Source organism: Leptodactylus fuscus (assembly GCF_031893055.1).
Source record: "Leptodactylus fuscus isolate aLepFus1 chromosome 2 unlocalized genomic scaffold, aLepFus1.hap2 SUPER_2_unloc_3, whole genome shotgun sequence".
In the NCBI taxonomy this organism is placed as follows: Eukaryota; Metazoa; Chordata; class Amphibia; order Anura; family Leptodactylidae; genus Leptodactylus; species Leptodactylus fuscus.
In genome coordinates this window covers 12,501-30,802 of record NW_027439804.1, presented here as the reverse complement: position 1 = coordinate 30,802, position 18,302 = coordinate 12,501, and the positions used below count along the sequence as shown (strand labels likewise).

General features: G+C 42.6%; 1 protein-coding gene across 1 annotated transcript in view; it reads right to left on the bottom strand.

Moving 5' to 3' along the window:
* LOC142186338 (uncharacterized) overlaps positions 1-16,961 on the bottom strand; it is a 252,710-nt gene extending 235,749 nt beyond the window's left edge. The window contains exons 1-4 of the mRNA XM_075261165.1: positions 16,566-16,961; positions 16,434-16,490; positions 15,646-15,732; positions 14,454-14,573 (exon numbers count right to left, since the gene is read on the bottom strand). Coding sequence (XP_075117266.1) covers positions 14,454-14,573; positions 15,646-15,723 — 198 coding nt within the window. The 5' untranslated portion in view covers positions 15,724-15,732; positions 16,434-16,490; positions 16,566-16,961. The remainder of the gene's footprint in view (positions 1-14,453; positions 14,574-15,645; positions 15,733-16,433; positions 16,491-16,565) is intronic.
* Between the last annotated feature and the right edge of the window lie 1,341 nt (positions 16,962-18,302).

Below are 18,302 nucleotides of genomic sequence, written 5' to 3'. Positions count from 1 at the left end.
GGGCGGACCCGGTCTCTGGACACAGGAAGGCTTGGTAAGTAGTGTAGGGGGTAGGGGAGAGTAATGGTGAATTTGCGTTTTGGAAGTGGTAAAACAGAACGCCACCAGATTATCAGAAAGTGTCCCTGGAGCAGTCACATGATCACTCCTGGGATATGGGTAATTATAGATTTTATTTTATTTTAATTGATATAAATTAGAAGTTAGGTGGGGGAGGGAGTTTAGGGGTTTATTATCAGTCCATCCTGGACAACCCCTTTAACTTCTGGTCGCCTCCTTTACTCATCATCCCACTATTTTCCTTCTTATTCTTAAAAGCATTCAATAAACTTTCATGTAAACGAGCCTCCATTGAGTTAAAACGACCGGTATCTAAATCTAGATAACACAAGGCATCTGCACTCAATGAACACTCAACCTCAACTGACATGAAAGCAATCAGATGTCGAGTGCAACTAAGAGATTGAAACTTGCATAGGTGTGACATTTATCAGACTAACCGGAGGGGGCCGGATATTAGTCATAAAAACACCTTAATGGAATTAATTCTTTAAAATATAAAATATTTGCACCCTCTCCCCTCACCATCCATAATGGCACACAGCAGGGCTGTCCTCTCTCCCCTATGCTATGCGCCCTCGTCATGGAGCACCTCCTTGTGGCCATTCGGAACAATCCGAATATTCAAGGCCTTCGTGTCCACAATCTCCATTTAAGAATATCATCGTTTGCAGACGATGGCCTATTCTTTATTACCCAGCCAATAACTTCTATCCCATCTCTCCTACATGAGCTGTCTATAGCTATTATAGCAACTACAAAGTCAAACTGACCAAAAGCACAGCTCTCAATATCTTCCTCCCTTTGTCCCTGGTCCAGGACCTCCAAGCTTCCTTTTCCTTCTCTTGGTCCCCAAAGACGATTAAATATTTAGGTGTGCATCTTCCTGGTGACCTAGCATCTACCTACTCCCATAACCTCTTACCTCTTCTACGTACTATCCAGGCAGACCTTGGTTGGTGAGATACCAGAGCATTTTCCTGGCTCGGTCGCATTAACTTGTTAAAAATGAACTTTCTCCCCAGGCTCTTGTACCTATTTCAAACTATCTGCATTACAATACCCAAGGCCTAGTGGTCCATGTCAGAAAAGGTGTACCACTAAAAGGGCTGATACATGGCGCTCCACCCAAGGAAGAGATTGGGAGGCTTCTAGTAAGGCTGCCCGGCTCCTGGTTCCCTGTTGAAGGTTCAAGTAGGCAACCACGGACAAGTGGTCAGTCAGGACTATGACCAGATGTCCTTGGAGGAGAGAGATCCAATGGGACAGGGCAAATAAGACAGCCCTCGGTACCAGCAGGTTGAACTGGAGGGGGGAAAATCAGCCTTGGATCACAGGCACTGAACAGTCAAAGCACCGAAGACCACTCCCCAGTCGGGGAGACTGGCATCAGTGGGAATCACCTACCAACAGAGGGAAAGAAGGAATTCCCCTGATGAATTCCTGGGGAGGAGGTACGCCAAAGAATCTCTCGGCAAAACAGAAGAGGAAAGAGAATCAAGCAGTCGAGGCTGGCCGGAGATTTGTCCCAGCGGGTCAGGATCGTCAAGTGGAGAGGACAAGAGAGTAACTGAAAGGGATGGCCTAGAAGGTCAAGGTCATCATACCCAAGACCCACATGCTGAAACGAAGAGAGCAAGGTGGAACATATCAAAGCTCAAGATCTTGGCCTCTGGAAAGAGAATCATGCCTTGGAGCGTGTCGAGGATTATGGCCCAGATTCCAAGTGCTAGGGGGCATGAGACAAGACCTTTCCTCATTGATGAGCCGGCTGAACCGACAAGGAAGGACCAAGGTGATCCACAAGCTGGTCAAACTGTCTAACCTGGAGGGGCTTCACCAGGTCATCCAAGTATGGAACATGACAACGCCTCTGGAGAGGAGGATGGCCATAAGAGATGCCATCACCTAGGTAAGTTCCCCGAGAGCAGAAACTAGCCTGAAGTGGTGACAACTGGAAAAGTCACGGATCCACCGTAAAACTAAGAAAACACTGACGGCACAGCAGGATGATGCAGATGGACAAAGAATTTGCCCATCTCCAGTGATACCACCACAGACTGCAGACATGGACGAACCTGTTGAGCCCCTTCAGATTCATGATGGGACAAAGGGGGCCATCCTTCATAGGGAACAGTAAGGAGTAGTAAGCCCGGATATACTCTGAAATGGGAATGGGGATACTGACTCTCTGCTGCAGGAAATTGGAGACAGCCTGGATTGTTCAACGTAGGAAAGGCAAAGAGGCTCTAGCGAAAACTAGAGTAGCCGGACGACACCACCTCTCAGGCCCAGGACCCAGACGTCCTGCCACCTGAGAGGCTGAGAGTGGGGGCAAAACCTTCACGCCTTGGAGGAATTGAAGGGGAAAGGCCTGGACGACTTGGTGCAGGACTGCCAGTCAGGTGTCGGCTTGAAAGAAGGCTTCTTAGAACAGGAGAACGGCTGGTCCTTAGGACGCCTCTGAGGGAGGAAGAATCTATTCTCCCCTGTGGCTTCAGAGATAAGATTCTCTAGGCTTTTAACAAAAATTAGGCCCTGCTCAACATGGAAAGGGAGAAGTGTCACAATGCTTTTTTGGAGGCAGACTCAGTGTTCCAAAAACTAATCCAAACAGTATGGCGGATCACTATATAGTATGGGGGTCACGATATAATACAGTATAATACAATATAATATATGGGAGTCACTATATGGGGGTGACTGTATAATATAATACAATATAATATATGGGGGTGACTGTATAATATAATATAATATATGGGGGGTCACTGTATAATATAATATAACTAGCAGTTACTCGCGACTTCGTCTGCGGGTTGGCGGTGGCGCTGTACCGCTTATATTTCTTGTCCCCCCATCTCTGCTGCCAGTTTCTTGTCCCCCCCCCATCTCTGCCGCCAGTTTCTTGTCCCCCCTTTCATCTGCCCCCAGTTTCTTGTCCCCCCCCCCCCCCCCATCTCTGCTCCCAGCTTCATGTCCATCCCCCCCTAGTGTAGTTGGACTCCCCTTGCCATGCTCCCCCGCCGCTCTCTCTGCTCACTCACTGCACATAGTTGTCGGGCGGCTGGCTGCATGTGGCATATATGAGGCAGAGCGAGGGCCGGCGTCAGATTGCTATGACAGCCAGAAGCCTTGTGCTGCCTGCCTGGCCTGTCAGTCTTTCGCTTCTATTGCAGCCTAGGCAGGTAGACTGCAATAGAGGCGCCAGTATTCTGCAGTGAATTGCAAAATACTGGCGCCTCTATTGCAGTCTACCTGCCATACGCAGCAAGCCGCCCGACAACTATGTGAAGTGAGAGAGCGGCGGGGGAGCGTGGCAAGGTGAGTCCAACTACACTGGAGCCGATGTAGGGGGGGGTACACAGACATGAAGCTGGGGATTGTGGTTGAACCCTGGGGACACCGACGTGGGGACACCAACGTAGGGACACCGCCTCCCCAGCCCCCTGTACTGACCGGTTATGTGGTGTGTCTGTTGCAGCAGCCTCCTCCTTAGCCGTCTGCGAAGTGTGTAGGTGGCCTGGGATAGTTGCGGCGTCGGGACCATGTGGGCTGCCACCATCTTGCTCACTGTGTCCTTGCTGAATTGGCACGACCACCTTCAGCCCCCAACCTATGGTGCAGCAGCCCTGGCTCCAGAGCCCGCCCACAGCCTGCCATGCACCAATAGGAGGTGCGTGCACAGACCAGCGCTGGCAGAATGCCAACTGCTACAGCTGTGCCGGAGGGTTCTTTGGAGGGTCACGGTGGCAATTTTGGGTGAGTGACCTACATTTAAAGTAGCCTATTACCTTTTCCTGGGCAATATGTGTGTGTGTGTTGGAAATTTCCCCAAAAACCATTCAGCCGTTTTGCTGTGATTGAAGAACAAACATCCAAACACACAAACATCCAAACTCACAAACTGTATAGTATAATACAATATAATATATGGGGGGTGACTGTATAATATTATACAATATAATATATGGGGTGACTGTATAATATAATACAATACAATATATGGGGGTGACTTTATAATATAATACAATAAAATATATGGGGTGACTGTATAATATTATACAATATAATATATGGGGTGACTTTATAATATAATACAATATGATATATGGGAGTGACTGTATAATATAATATAATATATGGGGGTCACTGTATAATATAATACAATATACCGTATTTTTCGGACTATAAGACGCACTTTTTTTCCCCAAAATTTGGGGGGAAAAGAAGGGTGCGTCTTATAGTCTGAATGTGGCGCCTGGCATCCGCTGTAATAGAGAGGCTGATGCCGGCAAGGGATAGACGCCGGGGCCTGAGACATCGCTGCGCTCCTCTGTCCTGCATGAAGCCAGCAGCGGCAGGGGCGATGCTATTCCGCTCCTCCGTCCCCCCGCCGCTGGCTTCATGCAGGGCAGAGGAGCGTAGCGATGTCTCAGGCCCCAGCACCTGTGTCGGCGTCTATCCCTCGCCGGCATCCGCCTCTCTAGTACAGCGGATGTCGAGTCAGTATCGGTGGCCCCTTCTCCCCCGGGGCCGGTCCCCACCGGCCCCATACCTGTGAAGTTGCAGGCCGGCTCCTGCGCGGCGATATCGCAGGAGCCGACCTGTTCTGGTGACAGCAGGGAGCCTAATGAGGCTCCCAGGCCTGTCACTGCTATATTAGTATTGCGGCTGGGTCTATGACCAGCCGTAATACTAATAGACAGAATGTCCCACAGACGGCAATACAGTTGTATTGCCGTCTATGGGACTTGCAATCAATTGACCGCAGGTTGAAGCCCCTGGGGAGGGGGGGGGGATAAAGTAGTAAAAAAAAAAAAAAAAAAAAAAAAAAAAGCTTTAAAAATATATAATAAAAATATGAAATAAATAAAAGTTCTAAATCACCTCCTGTCCCTAGAATATATATATAAAAGTAGAAAATCGTATATCATAAACCACCGTTTTTTTTTTTTCAATACAAGGTGATCTAAGTAATAGATATTCCCCAAAATGGTATAACTAAAAAGTACACCTGGTCCCACAAAAAAAACGCCCTATACATCCCCGTACAGCTGCAGGGTCACCTGTCAATGTGGCCTTGCAGCTGTTGCAAAACTACAACTCCCATATATTAAATATTTTACCATTTTTTGCTTCAATTTTTCCCCCCCCTATTTTCCTCCTCTAAAGGTGCGTCGTATAGTTACAAAACCAATTTTGTGCTTCAGTAAGTCAGTAAAAAGTAGTTAGGGGAATTTAAATCAATAAAATGATAAGGGTGCCCATACTTTTGCACCGGTCAAATTTTGGTTTAATGCATATTGCACATTTTCTGTTAGTACAATAAACCTCATTTCAATCCTGAAATATTACTGTGTCCATCAGTTATTAGATATATCAAACTGAAATGGCTGCTGCAAACACCAAAATATTTAGAACTAAAAATGATTAAGATTAATAGGGGTGCACAAACTTTTTCATAGGACTGTATATCTGAGCAGGGCAGTGAAAAACCCATAACTCTGGGCCATTCATCACACCTCCCCCTTTTACAGCGTGCAGGGAGGAAGGAGGACTCTACATTCCTCCTCCTCACACACCTTCGCAACCTCACCGCGCCGGGACAGACCGTCGGCATTGCCATGGGCCCAGCCGGGCTTGTGGCAGATGTCATAGTTATACTGCTGGAGCACCAGACTCCACCGCAGCAGTCATCCATTCTGACCTGCTACACATTTGATCCAGGTCAGAGGGTTGTGGTCGGGTTCGGGTCTCAGGGTTCCCCCACCTACCCGGTGTCTCAGGTATTGGACCTCGCCCAACTGGCACTTTTCCGGCTTGATAGTCAAGCCCGCCTGGTGGATCCGCCCCAGCACCTGTGCCAGGTACTGTAGGTGATCATCCCAAGTGAAACTGAAGATGGCAATGTTGTCCAGGTACGCAATAGCGAACCCTTCACATCCTGACAGCAGGGAGTTGACCATCTGCTGAAAAGTGGCAGGGGCATTCTTCATGCCGAATGACAGGACTGTGGAGTCATACAGTCCGAAGGGAGTGATAAAGGCAGACTGCTCCTGGGCCTGTGGGGACAGCGGAATTTACCAGTATCCTTGGCTCAAGTCCACTATGGTACTGGGCCTTACCTAACCGGTCCAGCAGCCTATGGCAGGTAGGCTGCAATTGAAGCACCGGTTTTATGCAATGCACTGCAGAATACCGGCGCCTCTATTGCAGGCTACACAGCCAAGGCTGCAATAGAAGCGAAAGACTGACAGGCCGGGGAGCCAGCGCAAGGCTTCCGGCTGGCATATCAACATGACGCCGGCCCCGGAGACTCCTCCGGGTGCCGGCGTGGAGAGGGGACATGGCTGCGCTGACGGATGACATGTGTTCAGGGGGAATGTGGTTGATCCCGGGGGACACCCCCCCTCCATATATAATAATATAATATTTGAGGGGTGACTGTATAATATAATACAATATAATATATGGGGGTGACTGTATAATATACAATATAATATATGGGGGTGACTGTATAATATAATACAATATAATATATGGGGGTGACTGTATAATATACAATATAATATATGGGGGTGACTGTATAATATAATACAATATAATATATGGGGGTGACTGTATAATATAATACAATACAATATATGGGGTGACTATAATATAATACAATATAATATATGGGGTGACTGTATAATATAATACAATATAATATATGGGGGTGACTGTATAATATAATACAATATAATATATGGGGGTGACTGTATAATATAATACAATATAATATATGGGGGTGACTATAGTATAATACAATATATGAGGGTGACTGTATCATACAATATAATATATGGGGGTGACTGTATAATATAATACAATATAATATATGGGGGTGACTGTATAATATAATATATGGGGGTGACTGTATACTATAATACAATATAATATATTGGGGTGACTGTATAATATAATATATGGGGTGACTGTATAATATAATACAATATAATATATGGGGGTCAGTGTATAATATAATACAATATAATATATGGGGGTCAGTGTATAATATAATACAATATAATATATGGGGGTCAGTGTATAATATAATACAATATAATATATGGGGGTGACTGTATAATGTAATACAATATAATATATGGGGGGTGACTGTATAATACAATATATGGGGGTGACTGTATAATATAATACAATATATATGGGGGTGTGTGTATAATATAATATAATATATGGGAGTGACTGTATAATACAATATAATATGGGGGGGTGTATAGTATAATATAATATATGGGGGTGACTGTATAATATAATACAATATAATATATGGGGGTGACTGTATAATATAATACAATATAATATATGGGGGTGACTGTATAATATAATACAATATAATATATGGGGGTGACTATAGTATAATACAATATATGAGGGTGACTGTATAATACAATATAATATATGGGGGTGACTGCATAATATAATACAATATAATATATGGGAGTGACTGTATAATATAATACAATATAATATATGGGGGTGACTGTATACTATAATACAATATAATATATTGGGGTGACTGTATAATATAATATATGGGGTGACTGTATAATATAATACAATATAATATATGGGGGTCAGTGTATAATATAATACAATATAATATATGGGGGTCAGTGTATAATATAATACAATATAATACCGTATTTTGCGGACTATAAGGCGCATTACCCATTAGCGCCTTATAGTCCTGTCTAGGTTCATATATAAGGCGCACCGGACTATAAGGCGCAGCGGTGCGCCTTATATGTGATTGAAAGCGGCGGCACGCAGACTTTGCCGGTGGCCGCTTAACCCCCCGCGTGCCAGTCGCTTCTATTCATTTCAATGGCACGCTTCCATTGAAATGAATGGAAGCGCTTGGCACGTGAGGAGTTAAGCGGCGGCCGCCGGCAAAGGCTGCGTGCCGCTTCCATACATTGCAATGGGAGCGTGCTATTCGAATAGTATTCACTCATCTCTAACTTCAATTGTAAGAAGTTACAATTGAAGTTAGAGATGAGCGAATACTATTCGAATAGCACGCTCCCACTGCAATGAATGGCCGCTTCCATCCATATATAAGGCGCACCGGACTATAAGGCGCACTTTCGATTTCTGAGGAAATCGTAGGATTTTATGTGCGCCTAATAGTCCGGAAAATACGGTATATGTGGGTCAGTGTATAATATAATACAAAATAATATATGGGGTCACTGTATAACATAATACAATGTAATATACTGTATAGGGGTCACTGTATAATATAACAAAATATAATATATGGGGTCACTGTATAATATAATACAATATAATATATGGGGATCACTGTATAATATAATACAATATAATATATGGCTTTCGCTTTTTCAATTGAATTACTAAAAATGAATAAATAACTTTTTTTTAATATAATACAATATAATATATGGGGTCACTGTATAATATAATACAATGTAATATATAGGGGTCACTGTATAATATAACAAAATATAATATATGGGGTCAGTGTATAATATAATACAATATAATATATGGGGATCACTGTATAATATAATACAATATAATATGTGGGGGGTGACTGTATAATATAATATAATATATGGAGGTGACTTTATAATATAACACAATATAATATAATATAATATAAGGCAGTGACTTTATAATATAATACAATATAATATATGGGGGTCAGTGTATAATATAATACAATATAATATATGGGGTGACTGTATAATATATAATATAAGGCAGTGACTTTATAATATAATATAAATATAATATAATATATGGGGGTGACTGTATAATATAATATATGGAGGTGACTTTATAATATAACACAATATAATATAATATAAGGCAGTGACTTTATAATATAATACAATATAATATATGGGGGGTGACTGTATAATATAATATATGGGGGTGACTGTATAATATATAATATAAGGCAGTGACTTTATAATATAATACAATATAATATAATATAAATATAATATAATATATGGGGGTGACTGTATAATATAATATATGGGTCACTGTATAATATAATACAATATAATATATGGGGGGTGACTGTATAATATAATACAATATAATATAATATATGGGGGTGACTGTATAATATAATACAATATAATATATGGGGGTGACTGTATAATATAATACAATATAATATATGGGGGTGACTGTATAATATAATATATGGGGTCACTGTATAATATAATACCTTATAATATAATATATGGGGGTGACTGTATAATATAATATATGGGGGTGACTGTATAATATAATATATGGGGGTGACTGTATAATATAATACAATACAATATAATATATGGCTTTTGCTTTTTCAATTGAATTACTAAAATGAATAAATAAATAACTTTTTGATGATATTCTAATTTATTGAGCTGCACTAGTATATGTACTTTCATAATTTTTTTTCCATTTTACCAGGGAATAAAGTAGGCAATCTTGTTACACAATTTCTTCCAAGTACAGCAATGCCCCATTTGCGGTGAACAACCACTGTTTGAGCACTGAGGAGGGCTCCGATTTTACTGGAATGGTTTATAGATACCATGCCGCATTTGCAGAGCCCTAGAGGTACCACAATTGTGGAAAAAAAAACAAAGTGACCCCATTTTGGAAACTAAACCCCTTAAGGAATTCATCTAGGGGTATAGTGAGCATTTTGACCCCACAAGCTTTTCTAAATGGCACTGCACAGCAGATGATACAGAAGGAGAATTGCAATTTTCGAATATGCCATTTCAGTGCCCAATATATTGTGCCTAAGGCACGTATATAAGGCTCCTGAGGTAGAAGTACAGTTGTGAACCCAAAGAACTGCAGAGCAAATGGTACAGAAAGAGAATTCCAATTTTCGAATCGTATATGCCATTTCAGTGCCCAATATATTAGGCCCAGTTTGCGTCATCAGAGAGACGCACTCGTAAAGCTATTAAATGGGCTATCCTGGGTACAGAAAAGTTGTATATGTATGAGTAAACCGCTGCTTGGGCACACAACAGGACTCAGAAGGGAAGGAGCACTGTTCTTTTTATGTTTTGGAGTAAAGATTTAGAGGGACTTTCTGGATGCCATGTTGTTTTTGCAGAGACCTGGAGATGCCAGTAACTTGAAATTCCCCATGAACTGACCCCATTTTGTAGGGGCAATTATAGATTCTCTGCATACGTGACATGGTGTCCAAAGACCAACAATCTATGCTCCTAAATAAATAGCCCTCCTTCATATCTGCACCCTGCTGTCTGCCCAAACTGCAGTTTATGTCCACACGTATGACATTGAGGTACCGAGGATAAAGTACTTAACAATGTCATATGTAGGTATAAACTGCTGTTTGGGCACAGAAGGGATGGAGCGTTATTTTGGTTTTTGGACATCATGTCATCTTTGGAGAATCGCATTTTGATAACTACATCCCGAAAGGAATTGATCAAGTGGGTTCGCAAGCATTTTTAATCCTTGAGTGTTGCATTAATTTAATTTCCAGAAATGAATGTGCAACAGATAAGTGAATAAATAAGTCACTGAGCCACTTCTGATGTCTTTTCCCTTGTAAGCTGTAAAACTGGTTGGTACCTTGATATCCGCTCGCATGGCTTATACATTCCCTTCCTGACGCAGCCACATTTGTTCTAATGATTTGATGATTTTTGGGGTTTTTGTCTTCACATTAATCAAGCCATATTTTTTATATTTTTCTGGTGATGTGGTCATATGAGGGCTTGTATTTTTGCGGGATGAGATGCATTTTGTAATGACACCATTTTTGGATGCCTATAACTTATTGACTTTTTTATTACCTCTTTCTTGGTGGATTAAAAAAACATCAATTCTGGCATTGCATTTTACCTTTTAAATATTTTCTCACACAGTGTACAGTATTAGTAACATGTGACCTTTATTCTGCAGGACGGTACGGTTACAGCGATACCTCATTTATATTATTATTATTACATTACATGCAGCGTACAGTATAAGTAACTTGTGACCATTATTCTGTGGGTCGGTACGGTTACGGCATGCAGTGTACAGTATAAGTAACATGTGACCTTTATTCTGCAGGACGGTACGGTTACAGCGATACCTCATTTATATTATTATATTACATGCAGTGTACAGTATAAGAAACATGTGACCATTATTCTGCAGGACGGTACGGTTACAGAGATACGTCATTTATATTATTATTACATTACATCCAGTGTACAGTATAAGTAACATGTGACCATTATTCTGTGGGTCGGTACGGTTACGGCATGCAGTGTACAGTATAAGTAACATGTGACCTTTATTCTGCAGGACGGTACAGTTACGGCGATACCTCATTTATATTATTATTACATTACATGCAGTGTACAGTATAAGTAACATGTGACCTTTATTCTGTGGCTTGGTACAAGTACAGCGATACCTCATTTATACTATACACTGCACAGGAATAATAATGTAAGTGAGGTATCGCTGTACTCGTACCAAGCCACAGAATAAAGGTCACATGTTACTTATACTGTACACTGCATGTAATGTAATAATAATATAAATGAGGTATCGCCGTAACTGTACCGTCCTGCAGAATAAAGGTCACATGTTACTTATACTGTACACTGAATGCCGTAACCGTACCGACCCGCAGAATAATGGTCACGTTACTTATACTGTACACTGCACGCCGTAACCGTACTAATCCGCAGAATAAAGGTCACATGTTACTGTACACTGCATGTAATGTAATAATAATATGAGGTATCGCCGTAACCGTACCGTCCTGCAGAATAAAGGTCACATGTTACTTATATTATTATTCCTGTGCAGTGTACAGTAACGTGACCTTTATTCTGCAGGACGGTACGGTTACGGCGACCTCATTTATATTATTAATACATTCCATGCAGTGTACAGTATAAGTAACATGTGACCTTTATTCTGCGGGTCGGTACGGTTACGGCGTGCAGTGTACAGTATAAGTAACATGTGACCATTATTCTACGGGTCGGTACGGTTACGGCGTGCAGTGTACAGTATAAGTAACTTGTAACCATTATGCTGCGGGTCAGTACGGTTACGACATGCAGTGTACAGTACAAGTAACATGTGACCATTATTCTGTGGGTCGGTATGGTTACGGCATGCAGTGTACAGTAAAAGTAACATGTGACCTTTATTCTGCAGGACGGTACGGTTACAGCGACACCTCATTTATATTATTATATTACATGCAGTGTACAGTATAAGAAACATGTGACCATTATTCTGCAGGACGGTACGGTTACAGAGATACGTCATTTATATTATTATTACATTACATCCAGTGTACAGTATAAGTAACATGTGACCTTTATTCTGTGGCTTGGTACGAGTACAGCGATACCTCACTTATACTATACACTGCACAGGAATAATAATGTAAGTGAGGTATCGCTGTACTCGTACCAAGCCACAGAATAAAGGTCACATGTTACTGTACACTGCATGTAATGTAATAATATAAATGAGGTATCGCCGTAACCGTACCGTCCTGCAGAATAAAGGTCACGTTACTTATACTGTACACTGCACGCCGTAAACGTACCGACCCGCAGAATGGTCACGTTACTTATACTGTACACTGCACGCCATAACCCTAATCCGCAGAATAAAGGTCACATGTTACTGTACACTGCATGTAATGTAATAATAATATAAATGAGGTATCGCCGTACCGTCCTGCAGAATAAAGGTCACATGTTACTTATATTATTATTCCTGTGCAGTGTACAGTATAAGTAACGTGACCTTTATTCTGCAGGACGGTACGGTTACGGCGACCTCATTTATATTATTATTACATGCAGTGTACAGTATAAGTAACATGTGACCATTATTCTACGGGTCGGTACGGTTACGGCGTGCAGTGTACAGTATAAGTAACTTGTAACCATTATTCTGCGGGTCAGTACGGTTACGACATGCAGTGTACAGTACAAGTAACATGTGACCTTTATTCTGCAGGACGGTATGATTACGACGATACCTCATTTATATTTTTTTTATGCAATACTAATTTTGCAGAACAAAAACTCATTTGGGGATATAAATGAATGATTTTTGCATCATCTTCTGAGAGGCGTAACATTTTTATTTTTTGGTTTGGGTGAGGACTTATTTTTGCAGGACAACCTGTGCTTTTTACTGGTACTGTTTTGGGGTACATGTGACTTTTTGATCACTTTTTATAGCATATTTTGTAAGGTGAGAAAGCGGCGGGTTTTTTTACGACATGTAGGTTAAACAATGTTTTAGTTTTATTGTACAGGTTGTTACAATAAGGCGATACCAAATATGTATTGTTTTTATTGATTTTTAGGGGGTTTTTCTTTATAGAACTCATTTGATATAGGAAAAGGGAATTTTGGAGCTTTATTCATTTATTTCACATACTTTATTAATTTTTTTTTTAAATTTATTTATTTGTCCCATAAGGACACCTGAACCAGCGATATTCTGATTGCTGATTCAGTACTATAGATTGCAATACATGCATCTATAGAGAAAGTCAGCCTATGCAGACTCATAGGCTGACTTCCTGCATCTCGGCAGGATCAACCAGGTACTGGGGGCATCTAGAAACTCGAGGTCACTGGCAAGACCCCGTGCTGCAGAAAATGCATCAGGGCACCCCCCCTCCTTCCCGATCTTGCCGCAGGGAGTGCCCGTGAGGTCATTAATTTTGCACAACCCCTTGGATGCCGTGGTCATGTTTGATAGGGATTAATGAGACATGGTCACGACTCTTGGTTGTGTAACACACCCGAGACCCAGGAGTAATGCCGCGGGCACAGAAGCTGTGCCCGCGGCATTATTCGTCAGTACTAGTAAGGTGCCGTGTGGGAAGGAGTTAAAGTTAAAGTCTGGTGAGATTTTTCTTTATTCTTCAGCCCATTAGCACTGTGCCTAGTGTTATATGAAGGACAGTGTGTGGGATTTATGAAGAGAGGAGTTTAGTATGTCTGTACTACCATAAGGATGTTTCTATTTTATGATGAGGTGCACACATAAATCAGGTGTATCCTAGAACTATGCCATGAGCCTACACTGAAACCTATGCCAGCTCATAGCTTGTGTATACTTCAGGAATCAGGTCTATAACAGGTCACAGATGACCATGAATCCGACAGGGCAGTGGCCCCACCTACATCATGCCTCTTTGGGGAAAGAAAGGAAAGTGGCATGGGTAGAGTAAAAATTCCACTTGAAATAATTTTGTCGTAAGTGGTGTTTAAAAGGTTGCAAACACAAAACCCAAACTTCTCCCTACAACCCCCGGCAGTGCTCACCTCTCCAGTCAGCAGCTCTGTGATCTTGTTGGTGAGTTCCAGAATCTCCTGATAGCAGTTTCTTTTATGTCTCAGGGGGTGAGACATAAAATCAATCACCTTTTTCACTGCTATGTAATCCTGTGGACAGAGAGACAATAACTTCACATTATACATTCCCCCAGCTCTCCACTCACGTCCTGACTTTATTAAATCATACTTCCAATTGTAAAACGATTTTCATAAATAAACAGTTTGGTGAATAGAAAAAAACTCAGCTCTGTGGTTAGTACTTGCAGCGCTGCAGTCCCGGGTTCGAATCTAGCGAAGGACATCATCTGCAAAGAGTTGCATGTTCTTTCTGTGTTTGCATGGGTTTCCTCTGGGACATATTGATAGGGAAAGTAGATTGTGAGCCACACTTGGGACAGTGTTGACAATATCGCTGTAATCACTGTGAAATATAATGGCTCTATATAAGTATGCAAAACAACTAATATGTCTTCTTAAGGAAATGTTTCTTTTCCAGCCCACTGTCCTCCACCTTCCCTTTACTCAAACTGTCTGTTTACCTAGAGGTTATAAGTGTTCAGCTCACACAAAGAACTCTATGGATAGTCAAGGAATGAGAAGGAGGCTGGTAACTGATTATTACCTCATTCTATTCAGAGGTAGAGTCTTATCCTGAAACACAGCAGTGTTAGGGTTCCCTCACTGCGCATGCCCGGGCCACAAGAAAATGGCTGCATACACAGTAAGCTGCATAAGCGGCCATTTTCTTGTGGCCCGAGCACGCGCAGTCGGCCTAGAAGATTGAAAACCAGGACGGAAGAACACACAGGGCGAGGCCATTCCAGAAGAAGATGGAGGCGTCGCTGGAGAGTTCTCTCGTAGCATTGAGGACGCCCCCAGTGCGGTTTGAGTGCTGGGGACCGCCCACAGTGCTGCAAGAGAACTCATTTGCATACCGACGAAAACAGAGATTTCTACCGAACGGCAGCGCAGAGAAGACATCTAAAGGTAGTTGAAGAATAGCCTTTCTTAAGGCTATTCCTACGTGTTAGTCAGAAAAAAAATTGCATTTTAATGATAGGATCCTTTTATATAAGCTATACTACAAAGAAACTTATATTTACCATTCTGTTCATTCATGAAAAACTGTTTTATAATTGAAGATACACTATGACATGACCGGATTTCTGGAATCTCTTACCTCTCCAGTCAGCAACTGAAGTATCTCTAAGGTGAGGGTTAATATCCTATCCGCTATCTGATATCTTGCCTTTTCCATGTTAAGCAACTAGAAGGGAAAGAAGAGTGAATCATAACACATGGAGTGATAAGACATGGCGGAAGATCCTGTCCTGAAACAGCTGTCTGTAGATGATTGTCTGGTGTGTATTCATTCATTACAATGGTAATAGTCTGTCTGTTACTATGTGGTGGTGATATGTGTTCATGGTCTGGTCGTATGGTTTGTCTCCAATAATGATAATATTCTATTTATATAGCACAAACACATACCACTTTACATATGAAACATAAGCAGAGAAAATCAGACAATTAATGACCAAGCCAAACCACTGGAGTGAGGGCCTCGTTCCCATGAGCTTCCAATCTGTTCTAGGGTACAATAATCCGACCATTATTACTATCAGTTTTATGGCAAACCGTATGGTGATAATACGGCTCCTTTTACACTAATATCAGGTATAGACAGATGGCTTGGCAGGTGGAATTGTTGGTAATATGGACACTACATGTAGTAGAATTAGGCGTGTGATACAGTATGAAGGAGCCCTCTGAGACAACCACATCGGGGCACATGAAGCTGACATGAGCACTAAGACCGGGTATTCTACTGGGATTCAAGTACTTCTAGGCCCATCAGATGGTGACTTTCCTTGGTGAATACGGTAAACCCTACGTATGTCAGGTGGGTCAGCCCGCTACGTGAGGTAAATCCAATGATACTAGCGCTATTCCTCCTTGTCCACTGACCTGGCTTAGTTCTTGGCGGTCTCCTGATTATAGGGTCACTTTTCTCTCTGTCACGGTCTATGGGCACAAATCAGACACCACCTTAAAGGGCTTCTTAGCCGTGAAGTTGTCTTTTGTAAATAAAACCCTCACCCGTCCCTTTGTCACCGCTCCTCAGGTCTGTCACTCGTTTCTACCATCTGGTCCTTCTAGGCATGAAGAAGTGACCGCTCAGACACATCCAGCAGCCGCCAGTCATCTTCTGCACAGGAATAAACCATCTGCAGGTCACATGACTTTATTCACTGCCACAATGACGTATCTAGCAATAAAAGCGGCATCAAAATATACACAGGTGTAAAAGCGGCCAGGACTTGTGTATATACAGAGTGCCTGAGATAATGGCTGACAACAGAGAGAACAACACAGCAGCAGTGACTACAGACCAGGACCTGCTCTATACAGACTGAAGGACCTGTGATGATGTCACCGTCATGTGACCAGTACATGAGGGGTGGAGCTCAAGAGATTAGAAGAGGTAGATGAAGGACCTGTGATGATGTCACCGTCATGTGACCAGTACATGAGGGCGGAGCTCAATAGATGAGAAAAAGCGGAGGAAGGATCTGTGATGACGTCACCATCGTATGAAGCTGGAACTCATGGAGAGAAGTGATGCTGAAGGATGTGAGTCACGTGACAGTTGTTGAGGATGTCAAGAATGGTGACCCCTCATATGATAGGACAGAGTGAAGTAGTGAACCCCCATACAATGGAGACCCCCTTGCTGACGGGGCAGTGACCTCCCATACAATCAATCAAACACTTTTATTGGCACATCCGAATAGATACTGTATTTGGCATTGCCAAAGCTAGTAAAGGGAGGGGGAGAGAGTCTCATCTTCCTCTTGTTTGGTGACAGCTGGACACGTATTGGGCAGCGATCTCCACAGTGGCCTCTTCTTCTCCCAGTAGGATGTAGAGTTTCCTCTTCTCCCAGTCTGGGATGTGGGCAGAGAGTCTTTGGTAGTAGACGGCCCTCATAGCTGAGTATTTGGTGCAGTGTAGCAGGAAGTGGGTCTGGTCTTCTAGGGCCCCCTGGTCACAGTGCTGGCACAGTCTCTTCTCCCGTGGCTTGTACGTCTGCCTGTATCGCCCCGTCTCTATCTCTAGGTTGTGGGCGCTCAGTCTGTATCGGCTCAGGGTCTGTCTGTGCTTGGGGTGGCGTATTCTCTCCAGGTAGGTGGCCATGGTGTAGTCCCTTTGTAGGGATTGGTACACATTGGTGAGTTTCTTGGAGTTATTAATTGCGCTTCTCCATTCCTCAATGTACCGCTCTCTGTCTCTCTCAATGACTCCTTTTATTTGAGCCTTGTTCAGGGTATGTTGGGGGTTTTGGCTTGGCCGATGGCTGATGCTTGGTTGGGGGGTATCGGGTTTGCTCAGGTCTCTGTTAGTCTGGGATCCCACTTTGACTGGTCAGGGTAGGTGGCTGGGCCCCAAACCTCGCTGCCATAGAGAAGGATCGGGGAGATGACAGCGTCAAATATCTTCAGCCAGACCCTCACCGATGGTTTGAGGTGGTCCAGTTGTCTTCTGATGGCGTAGAAGGTTCTGCAGGCTTTTGCTTTCAGGGTTTCTATTGCTGCTTTGAAGCTTCCTGATTGGCTGAGCTCCAGCCCCAGGTAGGTGTAGCTGTTGGTTTTCTCCAGTGTGGAGCCGTTCAGTGTGAATTGTGGGGTGGTGGAGGCTTTATTGTGGCCCTTCTTCTGAAATACCATGACTTTGGTCTTCTTTTGTGGTCATACACCGGTGACCGCCTCCTCTCCCCCTGTCTCCTCCCCTTTCTCTCGGGTACCTAGACACTACGCCGCTTTTGACACTCGTTTA